The 26,159-nt window shown below is 52.0% G+C and overlaps 10 protein-coding genes across 10 annotated transcripts; 5 read left to right on the top strand and 5 right to left on the bottom strand.

The window, feature by feature from the left end:
• Window positions 1-329: 329 nt before the first annotated feature.
• BDZ83DRAFT_717959 (WD repeat domain-containing protein) lies at window positions 330-3,907 on the top strand (the record flags this gene model as incomplete). Its single annotated transcript, XM_060512006.1, has 2 exons — window positions 330-3,242; window positions 3,884-3,907. The coding sequence occupies 2 exons, from the start codon at window positions 330-332 to the stop codon at window positions 3,905-3,907; spliced, it is 2,937 nt and encodes a 978-aa protein (XP_060367279.1).
• Window positions 3,908-4,900: 993 nt separating this feature from the next.
• Window positions 4,901-7,410, bottom strand: BDZ83DRAFT_572894 (Rgp1-domain-containing protein; the record flags this gene model as incomplete). The annotated part of the gene is made up of 2 exons (XM_060504565.1): window positions 4,901-6,822; window positions 6,879-7,410. 2 exons carry the CDS (start codon window positions 7,408-7,410, stop codon window positions 4,901-4,903), a joined length of 2,454 nt encoding a protein of 817 aa, XP_060367278.1.
• A 582-nt stretch (window positions 7,411-7,992) lies between these two features.
• Window positions 7,993-9,992, top strand: BDZ83DRAFT_695177 (uncharacterized protein). The gene is made up of 5 exons (XM_060511352.1): window positions 7,993-8,837; window positions 8,896-9,100; window positions 9,157-9,275; window positions 9,336-9,508; window positions 9,559-9,992. The coding sequence occupies exons 1-5, from the start codon at window positions 8,432-8,434 to the stop codon at window positions 9,712-9,714; spliced, it is 1,059 nt and encodes a 352-aa protein (XP_060367277.1). The 5' UTR covers window positions 7,993-8,431; the 3' UTR covers window positions 9,715-9,992.
• Window positions 9,993-10,511: 519 nt separating this feature from the next.
• BDZ83DRAFT_790675 (uncharacterized protein) lies at window positions 10,512-11,727 on the top strand (the record flags this gene model as incomplete). The annotated part of the gene is made up of 3 exons (XM_060515717.1): window positions 10,512-11,020; window positions 11,083-11,195; window positions 11,249-11,727. 3 exons carry the CDS (start codon window positions 10,512-10,514, stop codon window positions 11,725-11,727), a joined length of 1,101 nt encoding a protein of 366 aa, XP_060367276.1.
• Window positions 11,728-12,261: 534 nt separating this feature from the next.
• BDZ83DRAFT_729025 (uncharacterized protein) lies at window positions 12,262-12,777 on the bottom strand (the record flags this gene model as incomplete). Its single annotated transcript, XM_060512807.1, has 1 exon — window positions 12,262-12,777. The coding sequence occupies exon 1, from the start codon at window positions 12,637-12,639 to the stop codon at window positions 12,262-12,264; it is 378 nt and encodes a 125-aa protein (XP_060367275.1). The 5' UTR covers window positions 12,640-12,777.
• A 1,764-nt stretch (window positions 12,778-14,541) lies between these two features.
• Window positions 14,542-16,304, top strand: BDZ83DRAFT_613772 (uncharacterized protein). The gene is made up of 5 exons (XM_060507776.1): window positions 14,542-15,108; window positions 15,167-15,368; window positions 15,425-15,528; window positions 15,583-15,695; window positions 15,748-16,304. Exons 1-5 carry the CDS (start codon window positions 14,709-14,711, stop codon window positions 15,907-15,909), a joined length of 981 nt encoding a protein of 326 aa, XP_060367274.1. The 5' UTR covers window positions 14,542-14,708; the 3' UTR covers window positions 15,910-16,304.
• On the bottom strand, window positions 16,305-20,489 carry BDZ83DRAFT_613769 (RNase3 domain-containing protein). Its single transcript, XM_060507775.1, has 3 exons — window positions 20,251-20,489; window positions 17,745-20,198; window positions 16,305-17,682 (listed from the first exon to the last, which is right to left on the bottom strand). Exons 1-3 carry the CDS (start codon window positions 20,303-20,305, stop codon window positions 16,385-16,387), a joined length of 3,807 nt encoding a protein of 1,268 aa, XP_060367273.1. The 5' UTR covers window positions 20,306-20,489; the 3' UTR covers window positions 16,305-16,384.
• BDZ83DRAFT_222112 (uncharacterized protein) lies at window positions 20,424-21,499 on the bottom strand. Its single transcript, XM_060501755.1, has 3 exons — window positions 20,752-21,499; window positions 20,658-20,686; window positions 20,424-20,599 (listed from the first exon to the last, which is right to left on the bottom strand). The coding sequence occupies exons 1-3, from the start codon at window positions 21,355-21,357 to the stop codon at window positions 20,542-20,544; spliced, it is 693 nt and encodes a 230-aa protein (XP_060367272.1). The 5' UTR covers window positions 21,358-21,499; the 3' UTR covers window positions 20,424-20,541.
• A 1,860-nt stretch (window positions 21,500-23,359) lies between these two features.
• Window positions 23,360-24,429, bottom strand: BDZ83DRAFT_717954 (putative proteasome subunit alpha type-2; the record flags this gene model as incomplete). The annotated part of the gene is made up of 5 exons (XM_060512005.1): window positions 23,360-23,478; window positions 23,528-24,124; window positions 24,174-24,224; window positions 24,314-24,333; window positions 24,386-24,429. 5 exons carry the CDS (start codon window positions 24,427-24,429, stop codon window positions 23,360-23,362), a joined length of 831 nt encoding a protein of 276 aa, XP_060367271.1.
• A 620-nt stretch (window positions 24,430-25,049) lies between these two features.
• On the top strand, window positions 25,050-26,045 carry BDZ83DRAFT_750230 (uncharacterized protein; the record flags this gene model as incomplete). The annotated part of the gene is made up of 1 exon (XM_060513896.1): window positions 25,050-26,045. One exon carries the CDS (start codon window positions 25,050-25,052, stop codon window positions 26,043-26,045), a length of 996 nt encoding a protein of 331 aa, XP_060367270.1.
• Window positions 26,046-26,159: the final 114 nt, after the last annotated feature.

The raw sequence follows: 26,159 nt of genomic DNA, 5'->3' as shown, positions 1-26,159 counted from the left end.
CGACCAATTGAGTGAGACACAGAAATTGACCTCTTTCGCAGCTTTCCATCAGCCACTTAGACAACTTTTTCACCTTTTCGACTTACACCGCTCGGCGCGCCTACCGCACTAATTTTGCCGACTCCTACCTACCTACCTACCTACCTACCTGCCTTGCCATACTCTCCTTTGGACTTGCGATAGCGAATTCTGCGACAAACGCTCTTTCTTTCACAGTCTCAATCACGTCACCGACCTACCTGGGGTGACCTCTGCGACGTAATTCTTCTCCGACAACCCGTAATCCCAAACCAATCTTGCGACAACGCTCGCGAGCCAATGGCGATATAATGAGCGCGACTCCCACGAACCGGCTCAGACTGACGCCGGGAAACTCCCCTTACCTTCAACAACGATCTAACCGAACCCCAATCCGAGGGCGCCTACCTCACGAGTCCCGGCTTTCCCTCATACGAGTCATTGGCACCACCTGCGCTTCGCCAACAGGCTTCGATACCGTAAACTCCTCCTTTGCCTACATAGCAGGCGGCGCTGTCGTTGTTGTCGATGTCGACGGTGAACACTATGCTCAGCGCTTCTACCGAGCCCGCCCGACTGCGACACCCGTGTACGGCTCGACGACTTTACTGAACAACTACTCAGCACCTTCAACGCCCAAAGCCAACGATAGCAGGAATCGCGCCGCGATTGGGATCCGGGAATCGCAAAGCTGGAACGACTCACCGGGATCTACGTGGACCAGCCGCGAGCGCATCAAGGCTGCGACGTGCCTTGCGCTGAGTAGAGATGGGCGATATTTGGCAGTCGGAGAGACGGGTTATGCTCCTCGCGTACTCATCTTCAACCTCGAGGACGCATCATCTGACGTTCCATTGGTCTCCATCAGCGAGCATGGATTTGGTGTGAATGCAGTGGCATGGTCGGCGGATACCAGGTGGCTTGCTTCTTTGGGTACGGCCAACGACGGCTTCCTCTACATCTGGAAAATCGACCCTCGTACTGGCGCTGCCAAGTTATACCAGCAAAACAAGTGTACTTCCACTATTAAGGGCATGGTTTGGATGGGCAGTAGCCTTGTCACCCTCGGCGTGCGACATATCAAGATTTGGAAAGTTGAAGAGACTCAGACCTCTTCCCCTTTGAAGACGAGGTTCAATGAGGGCATTTCCACGCCCCAAAAGATCCTCAACGGCCGTAACGTGCTACTCGGATCGCTCCTGGATGGTACCTTTAATTGCGCGGCGGTTGTCGACGAGACGAGCATAATTATCTGCTCAGAGGCTGGCGACGTCTGTGTCGTGGAGGATGACGGCAAACAAACAAAGCTCGTCAAGTCACTCACGGTCGACTTTCCCATCACTTCCATCACCATCAGACACGCCACTGCATATCTTTCAGGAAAGGAGGGCCAGTTCGCGACTCTCAGCGCCAGGGCCGTCCTCGATAGTCTCCCAGACGGCGTTCTATCGAAAAGCGTCGCACCTGCTGGTCTGGTAGCTATGGGTTTCTTGACAGAAAACCTAGTAACTATTGACGAGAAGCACACCGTAGATATTTGGAGCTCGAGCTATCAGCCGGGCCAAACGGTGGACGACCCGTCACACGTTTCTATACCAGGACACGGAGACCAGATTTTGGGCATTCAATCAATGTCAAAGCCCAACGACCAAGGTGCAGATTTCTTCACGTGGTCCGGGTCTGGCAAGGTTATTTTTTGGGATATGAAGGGCAAGATCAAGTGCTCCCTAGATGTGCCCATTGAACAGGTCATCCCTGAGAGCGAGATGGACCCCGTCAATCAGCTCAATGTGGTCCGAGCGACTAGGGCTGGGAAGATGCTTGTAGCGGCTGACAAGTTTGGTGTTCTCAGGATAATTGACTCGACCACGAAGGAATGCCTTCTTGAGACGAAAGCTCACTCGTCCGACTGTCAGGGTGTCAGCATTTATGAAGACGACAACAAGTTCCTTCTTGCTACATGGGGCAGAGACCGAACGGCGCAGCTATTTCACCGCACGTCAGGTGGAGAGTTCCGGCACTTTCAAACGCTGGAGTTTGCTGCTAGGGTTGTTCAAGTGCTAATCCAGTCAGAGGACAAGATCATGACTTGTTCCATGGATAGGACACTGCAAACCTATGACATAGTCTGCAAAGAGGATGAGGAAGACGAGCTTGCTGCTCTTCCTTCTCGGGCAAACACCCTGAAAGCAGCGCCAACGTCGTTTGCCCTAGGCCAGGACGACAGGACTGTATTCGTCTCCATGCTGGACCGGTCAATTTGCCAATACGATCTCTCCAATGGTCGACTCCTCAACTGCTTCAAGTGTGTTGATGAGAGCGGAGCCGAGACCGCTATCCTGGAGTCTCTCATTTTTACTCAGCCTCCTGTGAAAGAGTCGGGCTTTTTGCTGGGCATATCGAACACGGACAAATCTGTGCGTCTTTACGACGCTCATTCCGGTCACTTTGTAGACAGGGAATGGGGCCACACAGAGGCCATCAATGGCGTCACCTTGACCGACGACGAAGACGGCTGCCAGAGGGTCATCAGTGTAGGATCTGACGGGACTGTGATGCTCTGGTCCATGGAGACGGACGATACATCTCATCTGTCTACAAGCAGAGATCCATCCCCGATGAAAGATGGGTCGGCTTCCACCAGACCACCACTTCGACGAGTTCTCTCCAAAGCAGAGCTGGCCGAGTTTCAGCGTCCTTCCTCCGCTCAGGGTGGCCGACGATCTCCACCTAGGACCATTCGGAGTCGAACATCTCGGTACGGCCTGAGCAACAACAGCGTGAGCACGCCCAAAACAGGCATGCAAAGCAGTCCGCTAGCTGAAGACACACCATCACGACGCTCGTCCGGGTCTGGCAGTCCGCCCATCAGTCCGAAGTCGAGGGCATCTAGGCGACCCTCGCTTCCGTCTTTGGGCCTGCCGCCGAAGAAGAGCTCGCCCAATTTGCGCGGATTTGGCAGCTTGAACATGGCCACAGAGCAGGCTTGTCGTACGCTGAGGGCTTATAGAAAGAAGCTTTCCTCTACGGAGCCATTAAGCGAAGACGTCATCTTCGAAATCGACCAAGAGCTGCGCCTGACAGCGGCCGCGCTCGGTGACAGGGCAACGAGGACCAAAGCCATGCACGACTCGGCCCTCCTGAGCGGTCTCCTAGACCAGTATGAGGAGCGTCTGGCCTCCATGCTTGACGAAAAACTGCGGAATACCTTCCAAGGAAGAGAGGTACAAACTCCGAGTGAGGAGCGAGAAGAAGAGCTCCTGGCCGTGCGGCCTGACACTGCCGGCGGCGAAACCACCTCTACATCATTCCCTTAACACACTCTCATTGTTTCATTACATTAATACTTTCGACCGAACCCGCATTGTACAACACCGGCTGGATATAACGGCGTTATCTGGAGAAGAACACCGGCGTTTGGGGGCAGATGAATTATCGACCTACTTTACAGCACAAAGTCCAGATGTGCTTGGCCCTGGACTTTGGGGATATCGCAGGCGGAAAGGGGCATCATAACCCCTACTTTCGGATTGTCGGCAAATTTTTTCTATCTGTTTATGCATCACTCTTTCGACACAAGACCAGCGACTTTTTTCTTTTTTTTCTTCGATTCGCGAGAGCGAGAGACATCCGTTACATACATCAAAAGATCACGGAGTCCCAAAGAGGAAGGGGCGGCGAACTGGAGCCAGGAGTTTTCAACGTGCCCAAGGACATAATGGGACAGAATAGCGGGAGGGCCCTGGGGAGGTCAGGGAATTGGGGGGATGACATACTATTTACACTACACCCGGGGTACCTTACTTTGGACACCGTGGATATGAACAAAAGGGGGCGAGGAAATTTGGATGCCGATTCTTGGCAGCTTTTTGCAATCTTGACTACTTGATCTTTTGGGTTTGCTCTCTTGGGTTTCCATCTTTACGTATTTGGCCTCTTTTTCTTATTCCTAGAGGCACGGGGAATACAACATGACGAGGTGTACCTCGTCGTTGACCAACTACAACTACTGTCTTGATCGATCGAACTCACAAGTGAATCCGCTTTGGTTTGATGCGGTGACTGATCTAGCCAAGCCAAGCTACTCTATGAGGTCACACACAGCTTTCCCCCTGAATGTCTGATGTGACTTTGAATCAAGTTAAGGCAGTGTCAAATTCGCATCGAGTTTATCATGTACATACAAAGTGAAAAAACTGAAGGGGCCCTCCTTCTTCCTCGAATAGACTGCCTCCTCTGTTGGAGCCAGGTAGCAACAGCCTGCCCGCTTGCCTGAGGTACCATGGTCCCCGGTTGGAATGAGACATCGCGGTTCTCACCATGCCCCTCGCACCTTCCTCCTCCCAAACCTTCATCCGATAAACTTTCCCACCACCACCTGAATACACAACCCGAATAACCGAGAGCAAGCCTTCATATACCCCCTCAGCTCCAATCCAGTCACCAGCCAGCAGGCGCCCGTCTAGGTCGACGGGTCAGGTCAAACTGGCTGGGTGGTGGAGTGGTCTATGTTCAACATCAATTATCTACGCCAACCAGCCTACTCGACGACAGGCTAAGCGCATACGAGAAGTACCCGAGTTCGAGTCCCGGAATGAGCACCAAAATTTCCCAGCATGAGCACCAAGAGATGTAGCCCCCAGTCCAGCACCGGGGGGGGTGAACTCTTTTGTCTTTTTGGGTGATGGGGATAGTGAAAAGTCTCTGTAAATTGCTTCGCGGAAGAGAAGAAAAAAACGGTGGTGCCGTGTTCCAGAAAATAAATGTTTTTCTATCCAACGCCCGCGAATGAATCTCCTTGTTCTGTCTGGTTCCATCTGCCCTGCCTTGTAAACCCACCATCACCTTGTGTGGTATGTACGATCCCACCACATCATCGTAATCAAACAGCGAGCCCCTCTTCCAACGCCTCGTCCCGCTCCAGCTTCTCGAGCCCCGTTGCCACGGCACCGTATACACGTAGAGGGACTGCGACCTCGAAGCTCTCGCACGCCAAATTCTCTACTGCCACGAGCACTAGACCTCCGCGCTCGTCCCGAGATATTTCTTCTAGTAATGGGTGCGTGCTAGGGGCCTCACGCTCCAGCTCGGTCTCCTGGCTCGGCACCACGAATTCGACGCGAATCTTCCATTCGAATGAGATACCTGTCGTGACGAACTCTGGTGTCGCAGTAATGGGGATGGTCGGAGTGAAGACCATTCTCCGCGAGTAGAGGGTTGCCTCCGAGGCGGATACGTGGACTTTCCGTGTGACGCGGTGAATCGAGGCTTCTGAGCGGATGGCCAGGTGCGGCTCCACTCGCTCGGCCGACTCGAGACAGGAATGAACCGCGTAGCAGGGAATCTCGGCGTCTGTGAAGTCGATGGCCATAGTAACGACTTCGCCCAGACGGTACGAGGGGCGTGTTAGCATCACGACACCCACACGCTGTCCGTTGCGGGCAATCTCGAAGCGGTTCGGGCTTTGCTGACCCTCGGAAGTCAGGTTACTGCGCATGATAGCTAGGTTAATGGCTTCTGTGGCCGTTGTCGCCTCCTCAAATACCGATGGACGCCGAGAGCTGGGGTATGCCGTGGGCGATAGCAGCCCTGCGTTGGATCCCTGCCGCGGCCGTGTTAGGAGCTCGTCGACATATACGAGGAATTCATTAATTGTTGCGTCAGTCTTGGTCGTTTTCAGCTTCTTGATCTCGCTGAGGGTCGACAGCTTATCAACAGTCTTGATTTTCGCTTGGTCGCGAAGTATAATGTATGGGTTCATGAGATCATGACCAAGAATCTCTCCATGGCTGTTCACACTGCCGAGGACTCGGAAAGGGATCTCGACGGAGCGCACCTGCTGCTCTTTAGAGCCGCCTGCTCGTTGTGTGCCGATCACTAGATTGTAAGAGATCTTCACCGCTTTTCCCTTATGTGTCGGCGGTAAGCCCTTCGGGAGCTGAAATGAATACTCGAAAGCTTTGTGCTCCCCGGGAGCCAGGTTCAGGTCCACAAACAAGATGGACTGTGGAGTCGACAGCAGAGGGACAGATTTGGCGCTAGCGATGCCGCGCATATCTTTAATGCTGCTGACCTCGCCGGCTCCAAGCAGCTCTCCGATTGAGTTGCTGATACTCCCCCATCCGAAACTTCGAAGCAGTCCACTATCCCGTTTCGAAGGCTCCACACCAATGACACCACCTCCTTGACCGCCGACAACGGCCTTTCGCTTGACCTGTTCAAACGGCCCGAGGTTGATAAGTGAGCCATCCAGGGTGAATGAGCCTTGAATCTGAGCGTAACCCATCATCAACGATTCCGGTTGCCTCGGGTTATGTGAGGCAAAGTTGGAAGACTTTCGAAAATGCGGCGGCCGCATAGGGCCCCGTGTGGGTTGAGTTGGATATTCAGATGCCAGAGTTTCCGTAGAATTATTGCTCATTGAGTAGAATTCCCCACTGCTGCGTGGCGTTCCTCCGCCCATGCTTGTCGTCGATAGTATTCGCATGGCTGGTGTAGGATGCTCGATAGGGTTGGTGAGTACACCATCCTTATTCCGTATAGCGAGGGTTGGAGGCACTTCGGTGTTTGGACTCAATAGCCCATCGTGGTGTGACGCTACTGGGGTGCTTTGCGTGTCCGACAGTGGCGACTGGACCATTGGAAACCGAAAGTCGGCCAGCGCGTTGGAAGGCGATCTCATGGGACGTTGTGAGCCTGCCACGGCAGGGGTATTCGGTGCGGTCGAAGATCGCGAGTTAGAGGGAGGTGTGTCGGAAGCGGATGTCGAGTTGAACAAAGGTGAGCTTATGTGCCTCGGCGATGCTGCAATGGAGTTAGTAATTGCACCCTGCATCAATATTAGGAATTAGAATACTGACCAGAGTGAGGCGCCGTGAGACCGAGCCCTAGAGCAGCTCCCCGAGGCACAATCTGGAGACTGGATGCCCGAGCATGGCCACGGCCAGGCCGATGCGCCTTTACGGAGCTCGCGTTACTCTGATTGTCGTCGGGTACGGTGCTTGTGGAACCAATCGACACAATAGAAACGGACTTCTTGTGGCCATTCCCACGGTGTTCAAGAGCGCTTGGAGGATGTGATGGTGTCCACGGTACTGAGCCCGCGCGGCTTCGCGATTGAGCGACTGGTACGTTGAGGGATAGAGCAGATCGGTGACCGCGGGTTTGTGCTGAGTTCGGCGGGGTCAAGCCAGCGCTAGACTTGCCTCTTAGCAAGGGCGAGACATGCCTCGGTCGGTCTACAGGTGCGAGTCGTTGGGACTGCCGTTGCTGATTCGGATCGCGAGCAATGTTCTTGAAGGTGATGGTGCATTTGATCTCCTCGCCAGCGAAGACGGTCTGGTCGTGCCAGCGGATAAAGACTCGAATGTTGCTGGAGGCCTCTGGAGACATGATGGCGCTCGTCCGGACGGAGGGGAGGGGAGAGGATCGATTGAGGCTGCAACGAATCAAGTAGTCATCACATGTCTCGTATCAACCATCGTCGCGTCTAACTTTGTGAATTGGAGATGGACAAGGAGTCCTGACAGGTGCATTGAACGTCATGGGCTCTCCGAGTTGGCGGGAGATGGAAGTTGAGCGAGCTGGGCTAGCTCCAGCGTTGCTGCGAGTCGGGCGGGCCCCATTCGGCGCGCGCTGCAGGGGTGGGATCCACGTCCCCGTTTCCTTTCACAGTTCTAGCGTCACTGTCACCTCGGCGCCTTACCTCAGCAGTCCGGCCCTCTGATTCGGGGACGGCAAGGACGGAAAGCGGAGCGGTACGTACCCACCCTCATGAATGTCACTTACACGATCTCAACACCACACCTTCAAGGGATTCTAATCCAACCGATAGCTAGATATTTGAGTATCTATGTCGTTTAAACATGGATAATTCTCTCATAATTCTTACGCTTAATGTTGCAGTAGTCCTCAAAAAGACATAGTTCCATTCACTCCAGACCTTACCATGGCTGGCCGCTGGATATCTCTTCGAGTAGGAAGGAGGCAGGTGCCTGCCTTCTGGGCGCACCTTCCACTGTCCATAAAATCACCAACTTAAGACGGGAGCAGAATCCACAATGATGGAAGGTATGAACTGGGAGGTGACGAGCTTCTCGTCTACACCTGCCCCAAAGTCACTCACCTCTTCTGCATCCTCTCTCGCCCACACTTCTTCGTCTTCCACCAGGGCACTTCTCAAAGTATTTTCCATTTCTCTTCTCCATTCCACATCAGTCCTTTCTCTGGGGGCTCACGATTTCACATTTTCCTACCAGTATTTTGTTCAAAAGACAAACATTCCCAGGCTGTGGTTTTCCCTGTCATTGTTTCTTCTTTTCCTCGTCGGAATCTTCACAGTCATTCAATTTCTACTCACATCTTCAGAAAGCCCACCCTCTACATCACGAATCGAATTAGGCTTCCTTCCAACATGGCCATCATCGATAGCCTCCCCGCTGTCAGCGTTTCTGTTCGCCTCAAGAAAGCCTACCGAGACGCTGACGAATACCCCGACCCGTATCCATACCATGAGCATGAGAGATACATGGACGACTACGAGCAGTGTGCCCGCAACTACATTGAGAGTAGGGAAGGCACCGAGTTCTCAGTACACGTCAATGTCTTGGACGATGCCACCATTGATCCCTGGGTCCATCACGACGAAGGTTTGGTTTTCCTTCTCTTCCTCGACGGCCACTTCATGGGAAAGCGATTCTGCTACGATGATGACTTCAAACATGGAGGCTGGCACTTTGCCTTCAAAGGCAAGAGACATCCCAACCGGGATAGAACTGCCATGGTTGAGAGTAACTTCAAGTTCCAGACGATTACTGCAGGTAAACCCACCCCATCAGTTGACTGTTGGCAATATCTGATGCTTATCTTTCCACAAAGTTGACCAAGACGCTACTGATGGCGAATTGAGACGTGCCAAAGATCTTGGCACAATCGAGATGCGCGTCAGACTTGCCAGGTTCGCTGGCGGTCCACGCCGTAACAGACGTGTCAATTTGGAGAGACCGTTCCGCGAGCCGGAGTACAACAAGTGCGAGATCTCAGAGGAAGCTATCAAGGGCCGACCTATCTATCATGCCACTTCGTATGCAACAGTTTCCTGCTGAAAATGTACCCATCACACTAAACATGTCTTCGCAGCTTCACCCCACCGGTGAACAAGAGTCTACGGCCTCCCAGCTTTGCCCATCGAGGAGCGATAGAGCGGATTCGCACTGGTCCTCTCTTTGCGACCTACACATTCAAGTATCGCTCGCGAGGTATGTGCCTATATGTTACAAGCGTGTCTTTGTATTGATGCGGGACTAATCGTGATAAAGATGCGCTGAAGATTGAGGAGATCCTTCACCAGACCCCCAGCCCTGAGCCTGCCCCAGAGCCTTTTTCCCGTCAGCAACAGGCCTACTTGGGAAAATCGAGCCTTCCTAGATTCGAGGACCTTCATGAAGACGAGGTCGAGCGTCTTGCTCGAGAGAGACACCAACAGCTTCAAGTAAGGTGATGATTGACTCTAAAGGGTTTGTAGACTGACATCTCCACCAGGCTGAGCAAGCGCAGCCTTCGGCTCAGAAGAATAAACGGAGCTATGACGACTTCTGTGATCTTACGGATGGCGCTTATGAGCAGTTGGCCCGTCCTTACAAGATCATCAAGCTGGGAAATGGCCATGACGCTATTGATCTCACGGGCAGCTACTAGAGATGTAGGCCAGGAGATCGTGCGTTTGTTGTAAAGACGGAACCATCACAGAACGGAGGTCACTGGAAGAGTCTTGTTCGTCAAATCAAGCCTTTGTCGGGGTGGTGAATTCACAGGCCGAAGTTCACTGTAGTGAATGGAGGCCCCCAAATGAAGACAGTTCGTACGAGGGAGATTGTTTGGTTGAAAGGAAGTTGACATTGCTTTGATAGAAGACTTGGTTCGAGGGACCAGGTGGAGGAGCAGTGGAACTCTCATCAGAAAGCTCGCTCCCGGACCACCATGAGTTATGTTACATACAAAAGTTCTCAAGTGTGCAGGTATTTTGTTGTCGTTCTATGTGATTTTGGGTGCGAAGTTGTCCACAACAGGGATTTGACTGCTGAAGAGTCTCTTCTCGCATTCGTGAGAGAGGTGCTATTACGAGTAGTGAGGCAAATTACTGATACTATTATAATAGATCTCTGCACTGATGGCTCCCTCGCCATACGGTGGCTCAGTTAGGCCTCATCACCCGACCCACGGCAATTAGACATGGCCCAAAGCCCGTCTGCGAACTTTCCATCCTACAGATACCCCACGATTCGAATCATGGAAGGCAGAAGGAACATATTGTTTTCTTCTACAGGAAGGTACACCTCGGGCCTTCCTGGCTAACTTAACCACTGACATGCTGCAGGTCGAACGTTTCCAGCCACAACCCTGCCTCGTTCGTCGATCTCAAGCTGGGTTGAGTTGCAGAAGTACGATCACACCTACAAACCACGAGAATACTTCTCTTTCAACAAAATAGGGTAATGGCAGGCTTCGACTTCAACATCAACATGCGAGTGGTGGTTACCGTCGCTGGTGCTCCAGCTCAGGAACGAAACGACGTGACAGCAGAGAGCCTCGAAGATAACGCCCCATTCAGCTGCAGCAAAATCATCGCTGTCAAGGAGGGAGCGAAATTTTCCATTCTGGCTTCTCCTGGTTCGGGAATTTGTCGCCTCCTTGCCAAGGATGAGGGGCTGATGGTGCTGATTTACTTTGACGACAATGAGGTTCTTCGACGGTTGTATACGAAGACCGTGATCGATGCCCGGGCATCGCGCCGATTCCCCATGGAGTTCTTTGGAGTTACGGGAGTGAATAGTGAAGGCCAACAGGTCTTGCAGCCTTTCAAGTTTGCCACGGCCAAGAAAGACGGTAGCGCGATTCGAGGTACCATTCGCGTTGATTTATACATCGTCAAGCTACTTGGTTCACCGGAGAGGCAGCGACTCGACGATACTACTGCATGTGGATCATCAGTTCAGATCAAACAGTAAGTCATAAGCACAGCCCGCTCATATATGCCAAAGAACGTTTGATGACAGCGGAATTCAGCTTGGGACCAGGGAAGAAAGTCAAGAAAGCCCTAGCGGCGGACACATACGACGTGAAGCGGCTCAACTACGAGCGCCCTATCGCTCGGTTCAACTTCAGATATGGACCAAGAGGTCTGTAAATTTCCTAGTCGAGTTGACCTTTCCCCAAGACTGACTCTACTCAGGAAACTTGCCTGTACACCGGCCCAAGGACAATAATGAGAGCAATCGCGGTGAGGGCTTGATCAATATGTCCAAGAATCCAGCTCTTTCAAAGCAGGGGTCAGGCGGAGTCAGAGGCGCTGACGCCAAGAGACCCTCCTCTTCACTGCCTGCGAAGCTCCGTTGTCTGCCGGTAGCCCCTGCACAGACACAGACAACCACGGATACGAAATCTGCCTCAACGACTACTGCCTTAGCCGACAAGGGAGATAAGCTTGACTCTCAAATGAACAAACGATTCATTCCTATCCGACCCAAGCTTCCACAGCCCACCGCGAAGGAGCAGAAGCTTCGGAGAGAGATACCGAACGACGAGCCCGTCTCGATTCAAGAGACTCGGTCGAAAGACGCTCCACTCAACAGAAAGAGGTCTGCCGCGGTGGCGTTCGGCAAAGACTCACCTTCAAGACCCAAGAAGTTTCTCGCTACTTCTACGTACTGAGAATTAGAGGTCATAGCTCGAATAGGAGACGTTGCTAGACGCGGGGTGGAAGTTCTTTGGCATGGAAGCGGGAAAGGAGTGGTCCGAATGAGGGATCGATGTTGAGGAGCGGACTCTTACGGGCCTTCCGCCCAGTGAAGAAGAGTGGCTCAGGTAGATACAGCGGCTGTGTTTATAACTCGGTGGATCTGACTAAAAGAGGCAAGGTGTACACTGAAGGGCCAAGTAGGTAGATTCCGTGTGCAAGATTGGCATCAATAGCAATGAGATACGAGCTACTGCCACCGATTTTGACGCTTCCTGTAATGGAAACTTGTGTGATGGGTTTAAACCGAAGATGAATCATAGCGCGATGAAAGATGAGAAGCCATGCGTCTGCTTTGCTTCGATGACGCCTACATCCAGAAATGTAATCCGGTAGTACCGGGCTGGTAAGAAGCCTCCTAAGAGAGGCTTCTGCAGAGTTGGAAAGTTCCTTGGTAACCTATATTATGCTGGGCTCAACTTCGTTACATCAGCCATAACGAACCACGTCTAGGGATTGTCATTGAGATATGCGGTCTGCTTATATATCTTCTTCGAGGCACATCTTCTGCTTATCCCGTCATTGTGATCATTTATCATGTCTCTCGTTCCAGCGATTCTTCCAACGATTTCATTGCCGTCGACCAAAAGATAAACCACCAGTTGGTTGTCGCCTATGACCCAGTCCGGGCGGTTCTGAATCTTGTAATGAATAGAGAATCTGGAATCGACCTGGCTTTCGATGACTTTGGAGGTTGTATGAGTAGCCGATCCCAAAGATGCTGGAACATCCGGATGATCTGGATAGTCGTACTCGATGCAGTCATCCTCAGATCCGTTGACACGGATGGATACCTTGATCTCAGGGAGGTCATCAATCACCGCCATAGTCTCTCTGAGTCGTGGTCGTGAAAATGGTGTTTTGAGAATGAGCAAGGCCTCTGGATTTTAGCGATCCGCATTAGGAGACTGGTGAATTCGGATAAGTTTGAGTTCCTGGGCGAGCAATCAGAAGTATGAGGAGAGTGAGTAAAGCAGAAGAAATGAGGAGAGTAGAAGGAAGGAAGGAGATTAGAAGGAAGAAGGAGATTAGAAATATGGGACAAAGAGCTAAACGGAAAGTGCCTTGAACGGCAAGAAGCAAGCCCGCTGAAACAGCAAGCACGCTGGTCGAGAAGAATCCAGTATCAGCATCTCAAGGCGGCCATATTCCACCGTATTTCACCAAATCAAAGTGCCTCACTGATTTGATATCTCGTGACTCAATAGAAAAGTCCCTCAAACTTAACCATGACAAGGGTGTGGTCGCTTTGAAAGACCACGCGCCAAGAAGACGCCCAAGTGAACCATAGGCACCCTAACCGCATCAGGTTCGTCTCATAAGCCGAAGTACTTCACCTCGTTAGTAAACAAGTCAAGAGTTGGCAATGACAGCATCGTAACTATGGTCAATGGCCCTCCTGAATACCAGTGTGTATAAATCAAAATCTGAAAATCTACATAATACCTTAAAGACTGTCTAGAGAGATCAAAAAGAGTTCACCACCGATGTGGCTACATCTCTTAGTGCCCATGCTGGGATTCGAACTCGTAGCCTGTCGTCGAGTACCTTAGGCTGTCGGCGTTTTTATTGTTGGATCCTTAACCTCTCCATCACCCAGCCAGTTTGACCTGACCCGTCGACCTAGACGGGCGACTGCTGGCTGGTGGCAGGAAGGGTATTCAAGGGGTGTATATGGCCTTCTCGTATGATCTAGAGGGTCTTGAATCCCTGACCAGACCCAGCGGTCTTTGGTATACGTACCTTATCTCAAGGCATCGGCCACGTAGCGCTCGTCCAGTCTCTTGATTTCTCACACCTTGCCATCTCTAACACTCTTTTCCGCCGAATTACCGGTATCGAAGAGAGACTATGTCATCCGGGAGCCCTGCTCGTCGCGCCATACGTGAAGCATCACTTTGTTGCTTTACGGCCTCGACACCTTGAGATAGGGGTAAAATTGTGCTCTCAATTCCCCTGATCTATCTACTCAGGAGTTTGCCAGCATACATTCAGATGATCTTTTTTATCTAAGAAATTTTGAAGACTACTACGATTATTGTTTTTTGTTGTTCTTTAATTGTCATAATACGCTCTCTTAAGCGAACTATACAGTATAGAAAATAAAAAGTATTTCTAATAGTAGTAATAATGGCATCAGTTGGAGCAAGTATAGGAGCAATGATAGGAGCAATAGCAGCAGTAGCAGGAGTAGGAGCAGTAGGTACCTTAATGGGATCAGGAGAAATAGAGGTAAGGTATTGAGCGGCAAGCTATTGTGTCACCCAGTTGGTGCATTCTTGGATGATGGGCCGGTGGCTTGCCGGAGTCCACTCTTGGCCGTTGGTGCAGCGGGATCTACCCGCCGGCGTGCCCCAGAGTTATTTAGCGATGTCTGATACCCCGAGCAGACTACGGCCCATTTAGTTCATCAATGAAGGAACGCGGGAAGGACCCGTTTGCCAACTGTAAAGACGTCGAGTTTTCTTTCTGTCCCTACCTAACTTAGAGCAACTTAATGCGGGCGGCTTGTTTCGGCTTGGCAGTACCTGTAGGCAATTATTGACGAAGCTTTGGCGAATAAACATGTATCGGGAAAGTGCCAGCTGCTTCACTTACAGTTGGCAGCATGGTACCCCACTTCTGCCTGAACAATGAAGAACAGCCAATCAGGCAGCGAGCGCACATCGGTGTAAGGCAACCCCCACCTAATAATTGCCTTTTCAGTCGCGTTCGCACCTTCTTCCTCCCCATCTTCACGTGGGTCTAAACGTCTCATTCCAGATTGACTTCATTCCACTTTTCTCTCATCACCGTACATACGCCTTAGCTTAATCCAACGACAAAACCACTCGGACCACCACCCTCTTCTCTTTCGGCGGGTCATTCAAGTGGACTGGTGAGACTGTGATGCAAGATGGCTGTCATCGACGAGCTCAAGGGTGTGAAAGTCACCGTCCAAGTCAACGGCCAAGAAGCCATTGAGTACGACGACCCGGATGGCTTGGAGAACGACGTCAACCGCAAGCACGCAACTCACCGTACTTTCAACTACATTGAGTCCAAGGACGATACCTGCTTCACCGTAAAGTACGAGGTTGGCAACATGCACCGGTGGGAGAGCCCGAAGAGCGCCTTCTCACTCTACTTATATGTCGACGGCAAGCGCATGGACAGTGTCGTTTGCGAGGCGAGTCGCTTCAACCAATTCGCTCCATCTTACAAATGGAGCACAGTTGTTGAGGGTTCTCGAGGAAGCTCAAGAGACCCCTCTTACGATCGTCTGAGCAAATTCAAGTTCTCCCAAGTCACTACTGGTAAAGTTGTTGAATCTTGGCGGTGCCATGGGTATGTGAGAATTAACATGCGTCTTAGTTGACGATGCCACCAAGGAGCGCGTCGAGGGAGACTCTCAGAAGGCAAAGTCCCTCGGCGTCATCGAGGTCTTTGTTTACCCCTTGACCATCACAGGGCCTTCGTACTCGTCAGGCCACGAGCACTACCGCGACAATCAGAATTCCACTTTCAATATTGCGGAAAAGGCGCTCAAGGGCCGCGCAGTCTCTCACGGGACCTCGTGAGTTGCATTTTCTCGCTATGTGACAATTCTGACTGTGCTTACATGCTTCATAGCTTCACTGACGGTGGATTTGTTTCCAAGAGGAAGTCAGTGTGCGCTGAATATCTCAACGGCGGTAATCCTATCGCGTGCTTCATGTTCAAATACCGTTCCAGAGGTATGAGGCGATAAGCAAGCCAGCTCTCTTCTTACTTAGCTCACACTTTCTCAGATGCATTGCAAAAAGAGCTCATCATTCCTCGGTCCCCAAGCCCCGAGGCCATTGACGAGCTTTCTGAGGCCGATATCAGACGGCTAGCTGCGGAGCGTCTGGACGAAATTAACGTGTGTCTCAGCCTTCCCGCTTCACAGAGAACCCAGGACTGACTCGGCGCAGAATGGACGTCGATCTGGCACCGTCAAGCAAGAGAGAAAGGGCCCTATCATTAAACGCGAGTTTGCCGAGATCTACGACCTCACCGAGGAGCCTGCCAAACGCGAATGGAAGAAGATCAAGATCGACGTCAACAGAGAGGCTATTGACCTTACCGACGACTAGGCGTATGAGTTTCTTGAATGTACTCTCTTGGTATTTGTTCTTCGCCAGTGTGCAGAGAACGATGTTACGAGCACGGCCCTCAATTTTTCGGCGCAACGTTTCTTTCGGAGGCCAAATGGTGTATTTCGGGTTTTTATTCAGCGGAGCTTCAGGGACCTTATGAATTTTCCAGCCGCAGTCAGGAAGCATGGGAGTGTCTTCAGACTGGAGAGTTGAGGACGCCAGCCTCACCATGATTCTAATGCGAGCAGCTTATCGTTTTTTTAATTAGGAGTTCAGGGGCAAGGCGCCAGTTTATACCCTCTTGTTGCACTTTATCCCGCCCCTCGATGAGTAGTCAGTTCGGAAAAGGGAGACTAAACGCAGATTTGCTTGTATGAAATATCAAAATGATAATTGATTGCTTTTCCAGTCTGCCAAAATCCTTCTCTGCCTCTGTGTCCGTAAAATACCAACATTTCTAACCAATCCCCCCTTATCCCATGACTATATCCTCATTTTCCTGGACATCCATGCTTTCTTGTTTTGCTGCAGTCTTCTCCGCCTTGAGTATTCTGACTGCCGCCTCCGCGGCTTTAACCTTGACCTCGTCTCTAGATATCCCACCGTCAACCTCGACAACGCACCGCTCGCCAACCATGACCTTGCACGAGAACCGCTTCTCACCATTGTCGACGTCTTGCACGTCCAAAACGTACGTCACAGTCTTATTGTCCGCCAAATGACCCAACTCCTCCTTGGGATGTAATACGTGCACGCTATCTCTTACTATACGATCAAGGTACGCCAAAATGCCAAACCGCTCCACGACACCAGCGCAAATGTCCAGATCCCCGGAGTCGATGTAGACGGCGCCGAGAAGGGACTCAAAGATATCAGAGTAGAACTTTCGCAGCTGCATGCGCGCCATGAGGGCCCAGGGGTACGTCGTGCCGCGTTCCATCGCCTCGACCATCTCGCCCCTGAGCGCGGCGTGCCGCTTCGTGACGTTGAGCTGCTCGAGGCCGATGGCGGGGGACTGGTGGCGCATGAACTTCCATAGGGGCAGCGCGAAGCGCGCGTGTTGTAGCTCGGGCTTTTTGTTGCTGCTGCCGCCGCCGGCGGTGGTGATGATGACCTCGTCCTGGCTGACTGCTTGTTCCAGAGCTAGAAAGCCGAGGAAGTCGCCGTTGACCATTGCTGTCTTCAGGAGATGCATCGTCTGATGTGGGAGAGGAGGGTCGATAGAGAAGAGGCGGTTGACGATAATGTAGTCGAGGACGGAGTCGCCGATGAACTCGAGACGTTCCAGACAGCCCAGGGTGTTGCCGAGGTTGAAGGAGGCGTGGGTCATGGACTGGATCAGCAGGGCCTTCTTTTTAAACTCGTAGCCTATGAGCTGCTCCAAGGGCTCGAGGGTAGACGGGAGTTCCACGTCGGAGGGAGCAACATCGTACAGAGCCTGTCTGCAGTCGTCTAGGGTCTTCCATTTGATCTGCTGGAGGAAGATGGACATGCACTTTAGCGCTTTCGGGAGACCGCCGTCAATCATCGAGGCCCCGATAAGTGCTTCGACGATATCTGCGAGCGTCTTGGTGGAGATCTTTCTGGAGGAAGGCTCTTCACCGTGCTGGAGTACGTCCTCCACGTAGATTGGGCGCCACTTCTGTCCCGTGAAGGGCTTGGTGAGAATGAACCTGTCGAGGCCGTGCTTAATGGCCGCTTTGCAGAGGGTCGAATTGGCGACGATGGCGTCTTTCTTGAACGACAGGAGCCGTTCTGGCCAGTCCGGGTCTGGTCTTGTATTAACTCTGGAATTCCTACACAGCTCGTCGGATCGCGGCATATGAACTTACTCAGAGCGGCAACATTGATTGTGGCGGAGACTTTGAGAATAGAGTCGCCCAGAAACTCGATGCGTTCGTAGTTTGTAGGTTCACACGCGCTTCCCGCGCTGATGGTTGTGACTACCAGAGACGGGTCGGAGATGGCGAGTGGCCTCAGCACACCCATAGACAGCTCCCTTGCCACCAGGTAGGTCTCGATACGGTGCAAGATTGATGGTATAAGCACACCAAACTGGGCATACTTGGCAGGGATGTTGTCCACCTTTGCCCACGACATTGGGTAGACTCGATTATACGGCTTGACAGTAGCTGGGCCGTGACTGGGATCGCTCTGTGGCCGATGAAGAAAGTCCGACCTGCGAGACCACTTCTTGAGAGCCAGGTAAGGTTCATCCTCTGGTGCCTTTTCGAATTCGTAAAACATCTTTTGTACAGTCTCGGGTGCCGGCTTGCGGGGGATGACATTGTCGTACAGATATGGGGATCCAGTCTGGTCGCGTATGAAACAGGTCAGATCGTAGTCTGACATCGCCCCTGGGACGAAACCTTTGACGCCGATTTGATCGACGGACATGTCTCCAGCACCAACTGCACTGAACCTCACGATCTGCTGGAGATCCGCCGAAACCCACCGGTGACCGTACGGCAGAGCAAGAAGTACAGCTGTGTCATCATTGCCGGTCAGCTCGTCAATAGGAAGCTGATGTCCAAACTCAATTGACCAGGTGACGTTATAGTCCAGATGGATGGGTATCGTCTGCAACCCAGGTACCCATAAGGGGATTACCATGTCGTACTCTCCCTGGACGACACCATCCGAATCCTTGAGCAGGATCCGAGTTGCCCTTAGGTTGTTACCAACTTTCCAGGCCTCGGCGACTCCGATCCAGGCATTGAGTAGACCGTTGACCTGCAAGATAGCAGCTCTTTTGTCAATTCCGGGTACAAAGTCCTCTGGCTTGAAAGGGAGCAAGTTGTCGTTCACAAGTCCAGCCTTGTACAGGTTGCGATAGGCTTGAAACGCAGCGTCTTTTGTAGCATTTTGCTCTGATTTCCAAGCCAGCTGACTCTCGGCGCTGCGGACCGAGGCTGGTAAGTAGCTCGGCAGGTGGACGGTGGCTCGCAAGTCTGGCGCGCCTCTTGTGTCCGTCTCATCGATGATGTAGTCCGGCCGCCAGTCGATGAACTCTCCCGGGGAAAGTATTCGACAAAGATGGTCGAGATGCTGCTTTGCGTTGTCGAGATCCAGAACGGCTCCTGTTTGTTCGATTTTGAAAATCATCTCCTTTGGCTCCTCAGCCTGCTCGATCTCTTGAAGGTGTTCAATTTCTCTCTCTTGTTCTTCATACTGGGCTTTCATCTCCGCCTCCAGGACCTCCCACTCTTTCCCCAGTGGATTCGAGCTATCAAGTAGCATGAGAAGCTTAGACTGCTTCTTCCGGGCCCGTCCGCGGCGTTGGATAAACGATTTGAGATTTGGTGGGGTATCGAAACAGACGACCAAGTTGCAGGCCGGCACATCGATGCCTTCTTCGAGTACACTGGTAGCAACCAGCAGGTTGGTCCTCCCGTATCGGAACTGGTGCAGTGACCGCTGATCTTCCACTCGAGAAAGGTCCCATATATCTTTCTTCTTGGCCTGAAACTGTGATGTACCCATCATGGCCCCGATTCGATATCGCTTTCGTAGTAAGTTATGCGACGTCAGCAGATGACATAGAACCGCAACGGTTGCTCTTTCTCTGGCGAATATGATGCCAATCGTGTCAGATTTATCCTGTAACAATTGTTCAATGACAACGAACACCTTATCCGACAGGACAGCACGGCTAATAGTCTCTTTCGATGGACACTGGCAATCAACTTGACTGAGAACGTTGATGAGGTATTGTTTTTCTTCGTCCTTCCATGTGTCAAGCCAGACGCTTTGGGCCCTGACTGCGGCTCTGAATCTTGAGATCACTTCCCAGATATAATACTCCGCCGCCCAGGGTCCAAGTTCGTTGAATATTTGATTCGCTTGGCGGCCGAAGGAAGTCATTTGGTTCTGAATGTACGTATCGTGACTTTTGAGAACCGCAATGAGTTCACGCTGACTTCGATCTGTTCCCTCTGCTTGTAAGTGTCGAATATGGGGATCTTCCGAGATATCAAGAGATTGTATAGCCATCCTCAAGCTTCGCAAGCTGTTGGGAGTATCGTAATCGTTTCGAGCCTGAAAGATTGCGGATGCCAGCTCTGGCTTGTTAACAGCAGCAAGAAGGTCGTCCCGGTGCATCGTCGGGCTCTTGCAAACAGCGTCCAGCGTGGCTTCGAGGGTGTTGATGCTGTCGACCTTGGAACCGAAAGTCGGGCTTGCTGTAAGACCCAGGACGTGGGGAGTAGGGCGGCCTTTTCGTTGTTCTTCATGGTAAAAGAGTGACATGATTTTGCTTCCCGGAGACTTCCCGATGCAATTGTGAGCTATTTCGTATTGATTAGCATCTTCCACTTGCGGAATCTTTGAACCACAAACCTTCGTCAAATACTATCAGAGATAGTCTGGACATAGGCACGAACGCGTGCGACATCGCGTCCAACAGGATTTGGTACGTCGACACAACTATGCGCACATTGAGAAGAACCGCATCCCAAGTTTGCTGGTCAGACCATGAGTCCACATTATCGTCGCCACTGAGGAACTTTATCTGAACCTCTGGTATCTGGGTTTTGAGAACTTCAAATTGTTGGCTACAAAGCGATACCGTGGGGGCTAGAAACCAGACAATCTGTACAGTTAGTCTAGCAAAAGAGATCCGTAATGGTCCTAACGCACCTTTTGGGACGTCGTTCTCTCTAATTCAGCTCTGATTCTTAAAACAGCTCTATAGAAGCCTCTATCAATGTCACGAAACTATGCTTGCTCGTAGGTAGTCAACTTACACTTGCGTTTTGCCGCTCCCCGTGTCCATCTATCACGCGTTAATTTAAGCCATGGTCTCTCTGGAACTGGATCCACAGGCTCGACGAGACTTACAGCAACAATAATATTTTGCCGCATGCTCTCGGCAAGCATTTCGGACTGGTAGGCCCTCGCATTCATGATGACCGAGTTGCCTGAGGCTGGCTCAGCTGGAGGCGAAGAGGCCTCATTGTTCAGGAACAACTCCTCGGCAGCCGCTGAGAGTGTCTCCTGGTTATGAGGCCCCAGGACCGGCACATTGGGAGGTACATCATCTTGCACAGGATCTGCACCCTCGCCGGAAGATGATGGTGAATGGCCAGTCATTGTTTGTATGGTTCTAGCGTGGACCTGAGGACCCAGTCCTAGGGTCCTGATCACGGTCCTGGGAAGCGCGGTACTTCGGGAGAATCCAAGTAAGCCAAGAACAGGTACACCAGCACACTCAAAGTACCGGGGTACAATGAGAAGACTCGCCAGGTAGTGGGGTGGTCGGTATGAGTCAAAAAAGGTGTGTAAGGTTAAATGACGCGGCTCAAAACGGAAAATAGGACAGAAATTCGTGTGACGCGGGGACCAGGATTCATGGGGCTCGATGCACAGCACTCTGGGGCGTCTGCGGATACTACTTCCGTGTATTCGGACACGTAGAATTTGCCTAGTGCGATGGGTGCGATGCATGCGTGACTCGGCGATAAGTGCCTGATTGCTGACTTGGATATTGGCGATGATGCCGTAGCGGAGGCAGAAAAGATTCTGAGAGGTTGGGGTCCCTGCCAAGAATCACGTCGCAGTGGGTGCCTGGAGGGCGTCCGGGAATGTGTTGCCGCTTGTTTGCTTCTTTTCTCGTCGCACATGAGTAGGGAGGGAAAATTGAGACCTCGAGGCAACACGTAGTCGTGGCATGCTATCCATATTTGCACTCGCAAGCCAACACGCACTGCAACAAGTCGCTTCTGTTGAGTTCAGGGACTCTGCAGGAGGCCGACGGCCCACATCTGCGGAGGACGTATACCACTTCGCAACGCGGTTACGCACCATATCAAAAGAATCATCTTGGCCGCTTGTAGAGTGAACTTTTGAACTAAAGAACAGGGATCAATAGAAAACGATGGAGCGAACGACAGCCTTGGGCTCCGGGTACCCCGTCCTAATCTTGAAAAGCCGTAGTTTTGTTTGCTTGATGGGTCTAGCATAAAAGGTGTTAATGATAAGTCGAGAAGAGCGTAGTAAGACTCGGACGAAAGAAAGAGCGATCTGACATCGGTCCCCGACCAATCAATCTAGAGCTCCCAACCAGGGTTTTGGAAGATCAGGTACCTAACTTGAATCTTTCGGTAATCCGTCGTGACGGATCATTAATCACTGGCCTGGAGTCCTGGACCAACAGCTGTCATTTAGGCTCGCCCCTGCTCCGAGAGTTCCCACAGTCACCCGCACTCATCCCGGCCTGAGTGTAGGACTAACCCAACCGGGGCCGATGCCGAATTTGTCGGTCTTGATTCTCCGGAACCCGAGGCCTACTTAGCCACCCGCCCGGGCTCTGATTAAATCCAGCATTGTACATGCAACTAGCTGACGTCTCCAGGAAAATGTGCGTCAGTACCTTGCCAAGCCGAGAACAGGGACGCCTTTGCTTATGAAAGCAACGCGGCATCGGCTTCGGATCATGGGCCAGGCCTTCACTTGAGAGGCTGCTGCCTCCCGGGGTTCTACATCAGACCATTCAAGGTACTCATCTACCTGGATTTCCAGTCTATAGCTCTATTGGAGCCGATATGGCTTGCAACCTCGACTCCAGTCCCTCGATGCTACCCTGCTCTTCAATTGAGAGCAATGTGGCGAAGTGCAGCAATAATTGGGTCATCCGGGCCTGCGTCTCTAATGCAATAGAGTCTTGTTTGAACTTTTGTTCGATTGTATTCACATGACGGTGAAAAAAATCCATAGCCGCATGTTGCAGATCACCTCTTGATTCGTAGAAGTCCTAAAAATTGAAGGTCGTCCGTTGAAGTCTACTTTGACTTGCTTGGTTGAGTCGCAATGCTGTGCCTCCCAGGTGCGATTAGCTTAATGCGAGGCCCTGCTACTCGCATGCGGCTTACTTCTCCTCAATTAGTCTAGACAACAGTAGACCACCGCACGAAAGTGTCATCTGCCTGATAGTTAGGCACTCGGAGCACACCTGGTGACCGATCCCGAAATACCCTCAAGCGGGACTATCAGGTGGCTATGTAGATTGTTGCGGCACAGCAACTGGCGAGCAGTTTCAGATCGCGGTAAGCCAATGAACTGGCTGCCAGAGGCGGCCGACTGTCGCCAATGATTCTTTTTTCGCTTCGGTAGTGACCCTCTTGCAGCTGTTGCCTGATAAATGGCTCCATTTAACTCTCTGATCAAGATTTCTGCCATCGATAATTACCAAGCGACGCCGCAATGCCAGTCAAGTTCCTTTACGGATATCTGCAATTCGGGCAACGGCTATGACAACTCACATCTTTCCCTGCGAAGAGGACTCGCCAGTCGTGGCCAGTCTTCCAAGATACCCAATCACATGTGCAATGTATCTCGTCATATCGTCATTGCAGGTCATCCATTGAGTCTAGAGCTCGGAGTTTTCGTGTCCCCATGTCTCTATGCTGTTCTATGATACAAGGTAAGACCGTCCTAGCCATTGCGCAAATTACAAGTTCGTAAGATAGTCCTCAATCTCCTGAGGGCTGAGCTTTCTGAAGCGAGGGCCCTTGGCACCCTCAACACCCTCGATACCGAGGAGGTGGTCTGCCGGAGGTCCGATGATGCCTGTACTCCCAGTTAGACGCATTTTTGACAACATACTGCGGATACTTACCAATTTCAATGGTATCTCCATTCATCTCTCCCTCAATGGTCTCCTTGAGTGTCAGCAATGCAATGTGCACGGCGTCCTCAAGCTCCAAGCCCTCCGTGTATCTCTTCTCCAAGAACGTCTTTGCAGACGTAGCGCTCTTGCCAATCGCCGTAGCCTTCCACGGGAAGTAACTGCCAGAGGGATCGACCTGGTAGAGCATGGGTCCACCCTTCAGAGTACCACCGGTCTTGCCTGTGGGCTTCTTCTCCTCGCCTTCCTTGGTCTCGGTCTCGTCCTCGGGCAAGATACCCTCATCCCAGCCAGCAATCAGCAGGCTGACGCCGTAAGGTCGGACACCACCAGACTGAGTAGCCTCCTGCATGACACGGGCAACATCCTGCACCAATATCCGCGTAGGGGGGTATTCGTTGTAGATGCGCTTGTAGCCGGTGTGCGATACCTTGCGAGCCTTGTCCACCAATATTCTATAGTCGGGGCCCATGCCTGAGTACACCATACCGATGTCGGGGGTGACGAGGCTGATCTTGGACAGCGAGCTAGGATCGGCAAGGGGCGATGATGACTTCTTCTCGGTCGCAAGGACGATACCGTTGGTGGCTTTCGAGGGGTTAGCATGGGTTGCGGAAGGAGGGGCAAGTCGACTTGCCTTTGATACCGAGGGCGGTGACACCCTGGTTGACGGCGTTCAGAGCATACTCTAGATGAATGTCAGTCCTACGCTTCGAGGGTTCGTTCCGTTCCTGAAGCTGGGAGACATTGGCCGGTGGGGGTTGTGTTGGAGCATACCGATCTGAACCAGCTTGCCGCTATAATCCATTAGCATGCGGACGTCATAAGTTGGATAGCATGTAGAATTACCTGGGCGAGAACGTCGTCAGGGAGAAAGAGTAACGGTCGGCCATTGCTTGATTATTTGGTCGTGTAGTCGAGATGTGATGTCAAGTACAGTGGTCGGGGAGGATGGTGGGTGGGTTGGCTGCGGTCAAACGAGGTGAGGCTGCCAGAGCTCAGGTACGAAGCTCTCCCTCCCAGGCAACTCGCGCCGCGTCAAGCTGCCAGCCGCCGGACGCCGCTCGGAAACTAGCAGCACGTGACATCACCGGCTCAGATGTTGATCCGGGTCGTATTGCTGACGTAATCGAGGGGCGCAAGAAGCTATGACCACCTGAAGAAAGCTCACAATAAAGTGCCTGGTGCTGGAATATTCTTTTTCGCTCTTCGTTTGTGTTTCCAAAAGATCCTATTCGCTTGGCGCAGCTTCTCCAACAGGCACAGCTGTCCGAAAGGACAGATCAGGCTTTCATATTGCCTACGCTAATTCTTGTCATGTAGGCGCTGCTGCACTTGGTCAAATTAGGCCAAGTTTCCAACCCCGAGCCAGCCGGTCTTTCATGGCAAGTCTCCTATTGTTTCTCTTTCTCTCACAGCACAGAGTCACTCCACCTGCGCGATACGGAAAGCTCAATGCTTTGAAGACGCATCGAAGCCCAACATCTACAGCAATCAATTTTCGTTGTTCACCATGGATGCTGCGAAGCCTCAGTGGAATTGGCCATCTGACCTCCCGACGGGAGGTCCAGCGCGCAAAAGCCACTTTGAAGCCGATCTACCCGAGAAGACAGAGCCTATAAAGTCTGAGGACCATGACCAACATGACAGAGACCAACCCCAGGAGCAACCTCAGTCTCCGCCCAAGCAAAGATACTACGGGCCGCGAACATGTCGCATCTGCTTCGAGTCGGTTTATCCCACATTTGAAGAGCCAAGTGTCATGAGCGGCTTCATGAACTCACGTCCACGACCTGTTTACAAATCCGATGATCCCGACTCTGGACGACTTATCTCACCATGCAAGTGCAAGGGGTCTCAACGCTACGTCCACGAAGGGTGCTTGCAAGCTTGGAGGTATGCCGACTCGACAGCTACGCGGAACTTTTTTGCATGTCCCACCTGCAGCTACTCATACAAGCTGGAGCGATTATCTTGGGCGAATCGTTTGCAAGGGACCTTTGCGCAAATAGTACTAACTATCCTCATCTTCATCGTTTCGGTCTTCATTCTCGGCTTCATTGCGGATCCGATTCTGAACTTGTGGACCGATCCCATGGGCGCAATCGCGGATATGGCGGCGAATGTTCTCGACGACATCGAAGCAATTCACGAGCCGGTACCTGAGATGGGTGCGGAGCCTGGAACATGGCTGGAACACTTTCTCAAAGGCTTCTTTTCTCTTGGACTGCTTGGGTTTGTGAAGTCTCTCTTCGCTATGTCGCCCGTCCAATGGTGGAACTTGAGGTCCAGCGGTATCCTCAGTACCTCTGGGCGCCGAGGAGGGACAGGTCGCGCGCGTGTCGAGAACATCAACTTGGGCCTGGTTGTCATTGGTGCCGCGACCTTTCTGTGGGGAGTCTGGAAGGGTGTGAGAAAGTTCAGTGCCTCAGCTCTGCAACGTGCCAGCGACAGAGTCTTCGATGTGGGTGGTGACGACGATGAGGACGAAGATATTAAGGAAGACTAACATAGGTCGGAATGTGGAGAAACGCAAACATTCTTTATCACTCAAGAGACAGAACGCCTGTAGCGCCATGTGTCACGATGCCACCCGCACACTCTTAAGTTGCCTCGAAGATTC

Source organism: Colletotrichum acutatum (genome assembly GCF_030867785.1).
Source record: "Colletotrichum acutatum strain CBS 112980 chromosome Unknown BDZ83scaffold_26, whole genome shotgun sequence".
In the NCBI taxonomy this organism is placed as follows: domain Eukaryota; kingdom Fungi; phylum Ascomycota; class Sordariomycetes; order Glomerellales; family Glomerellaceae; genus Colletotrichum; species Colletotrichum acutatum.
The sequence above is the reverse complement of the archived record's forward strand: the minus strand, read 5'-3'. Positions and strand labels throughout refer to the sequence as shown.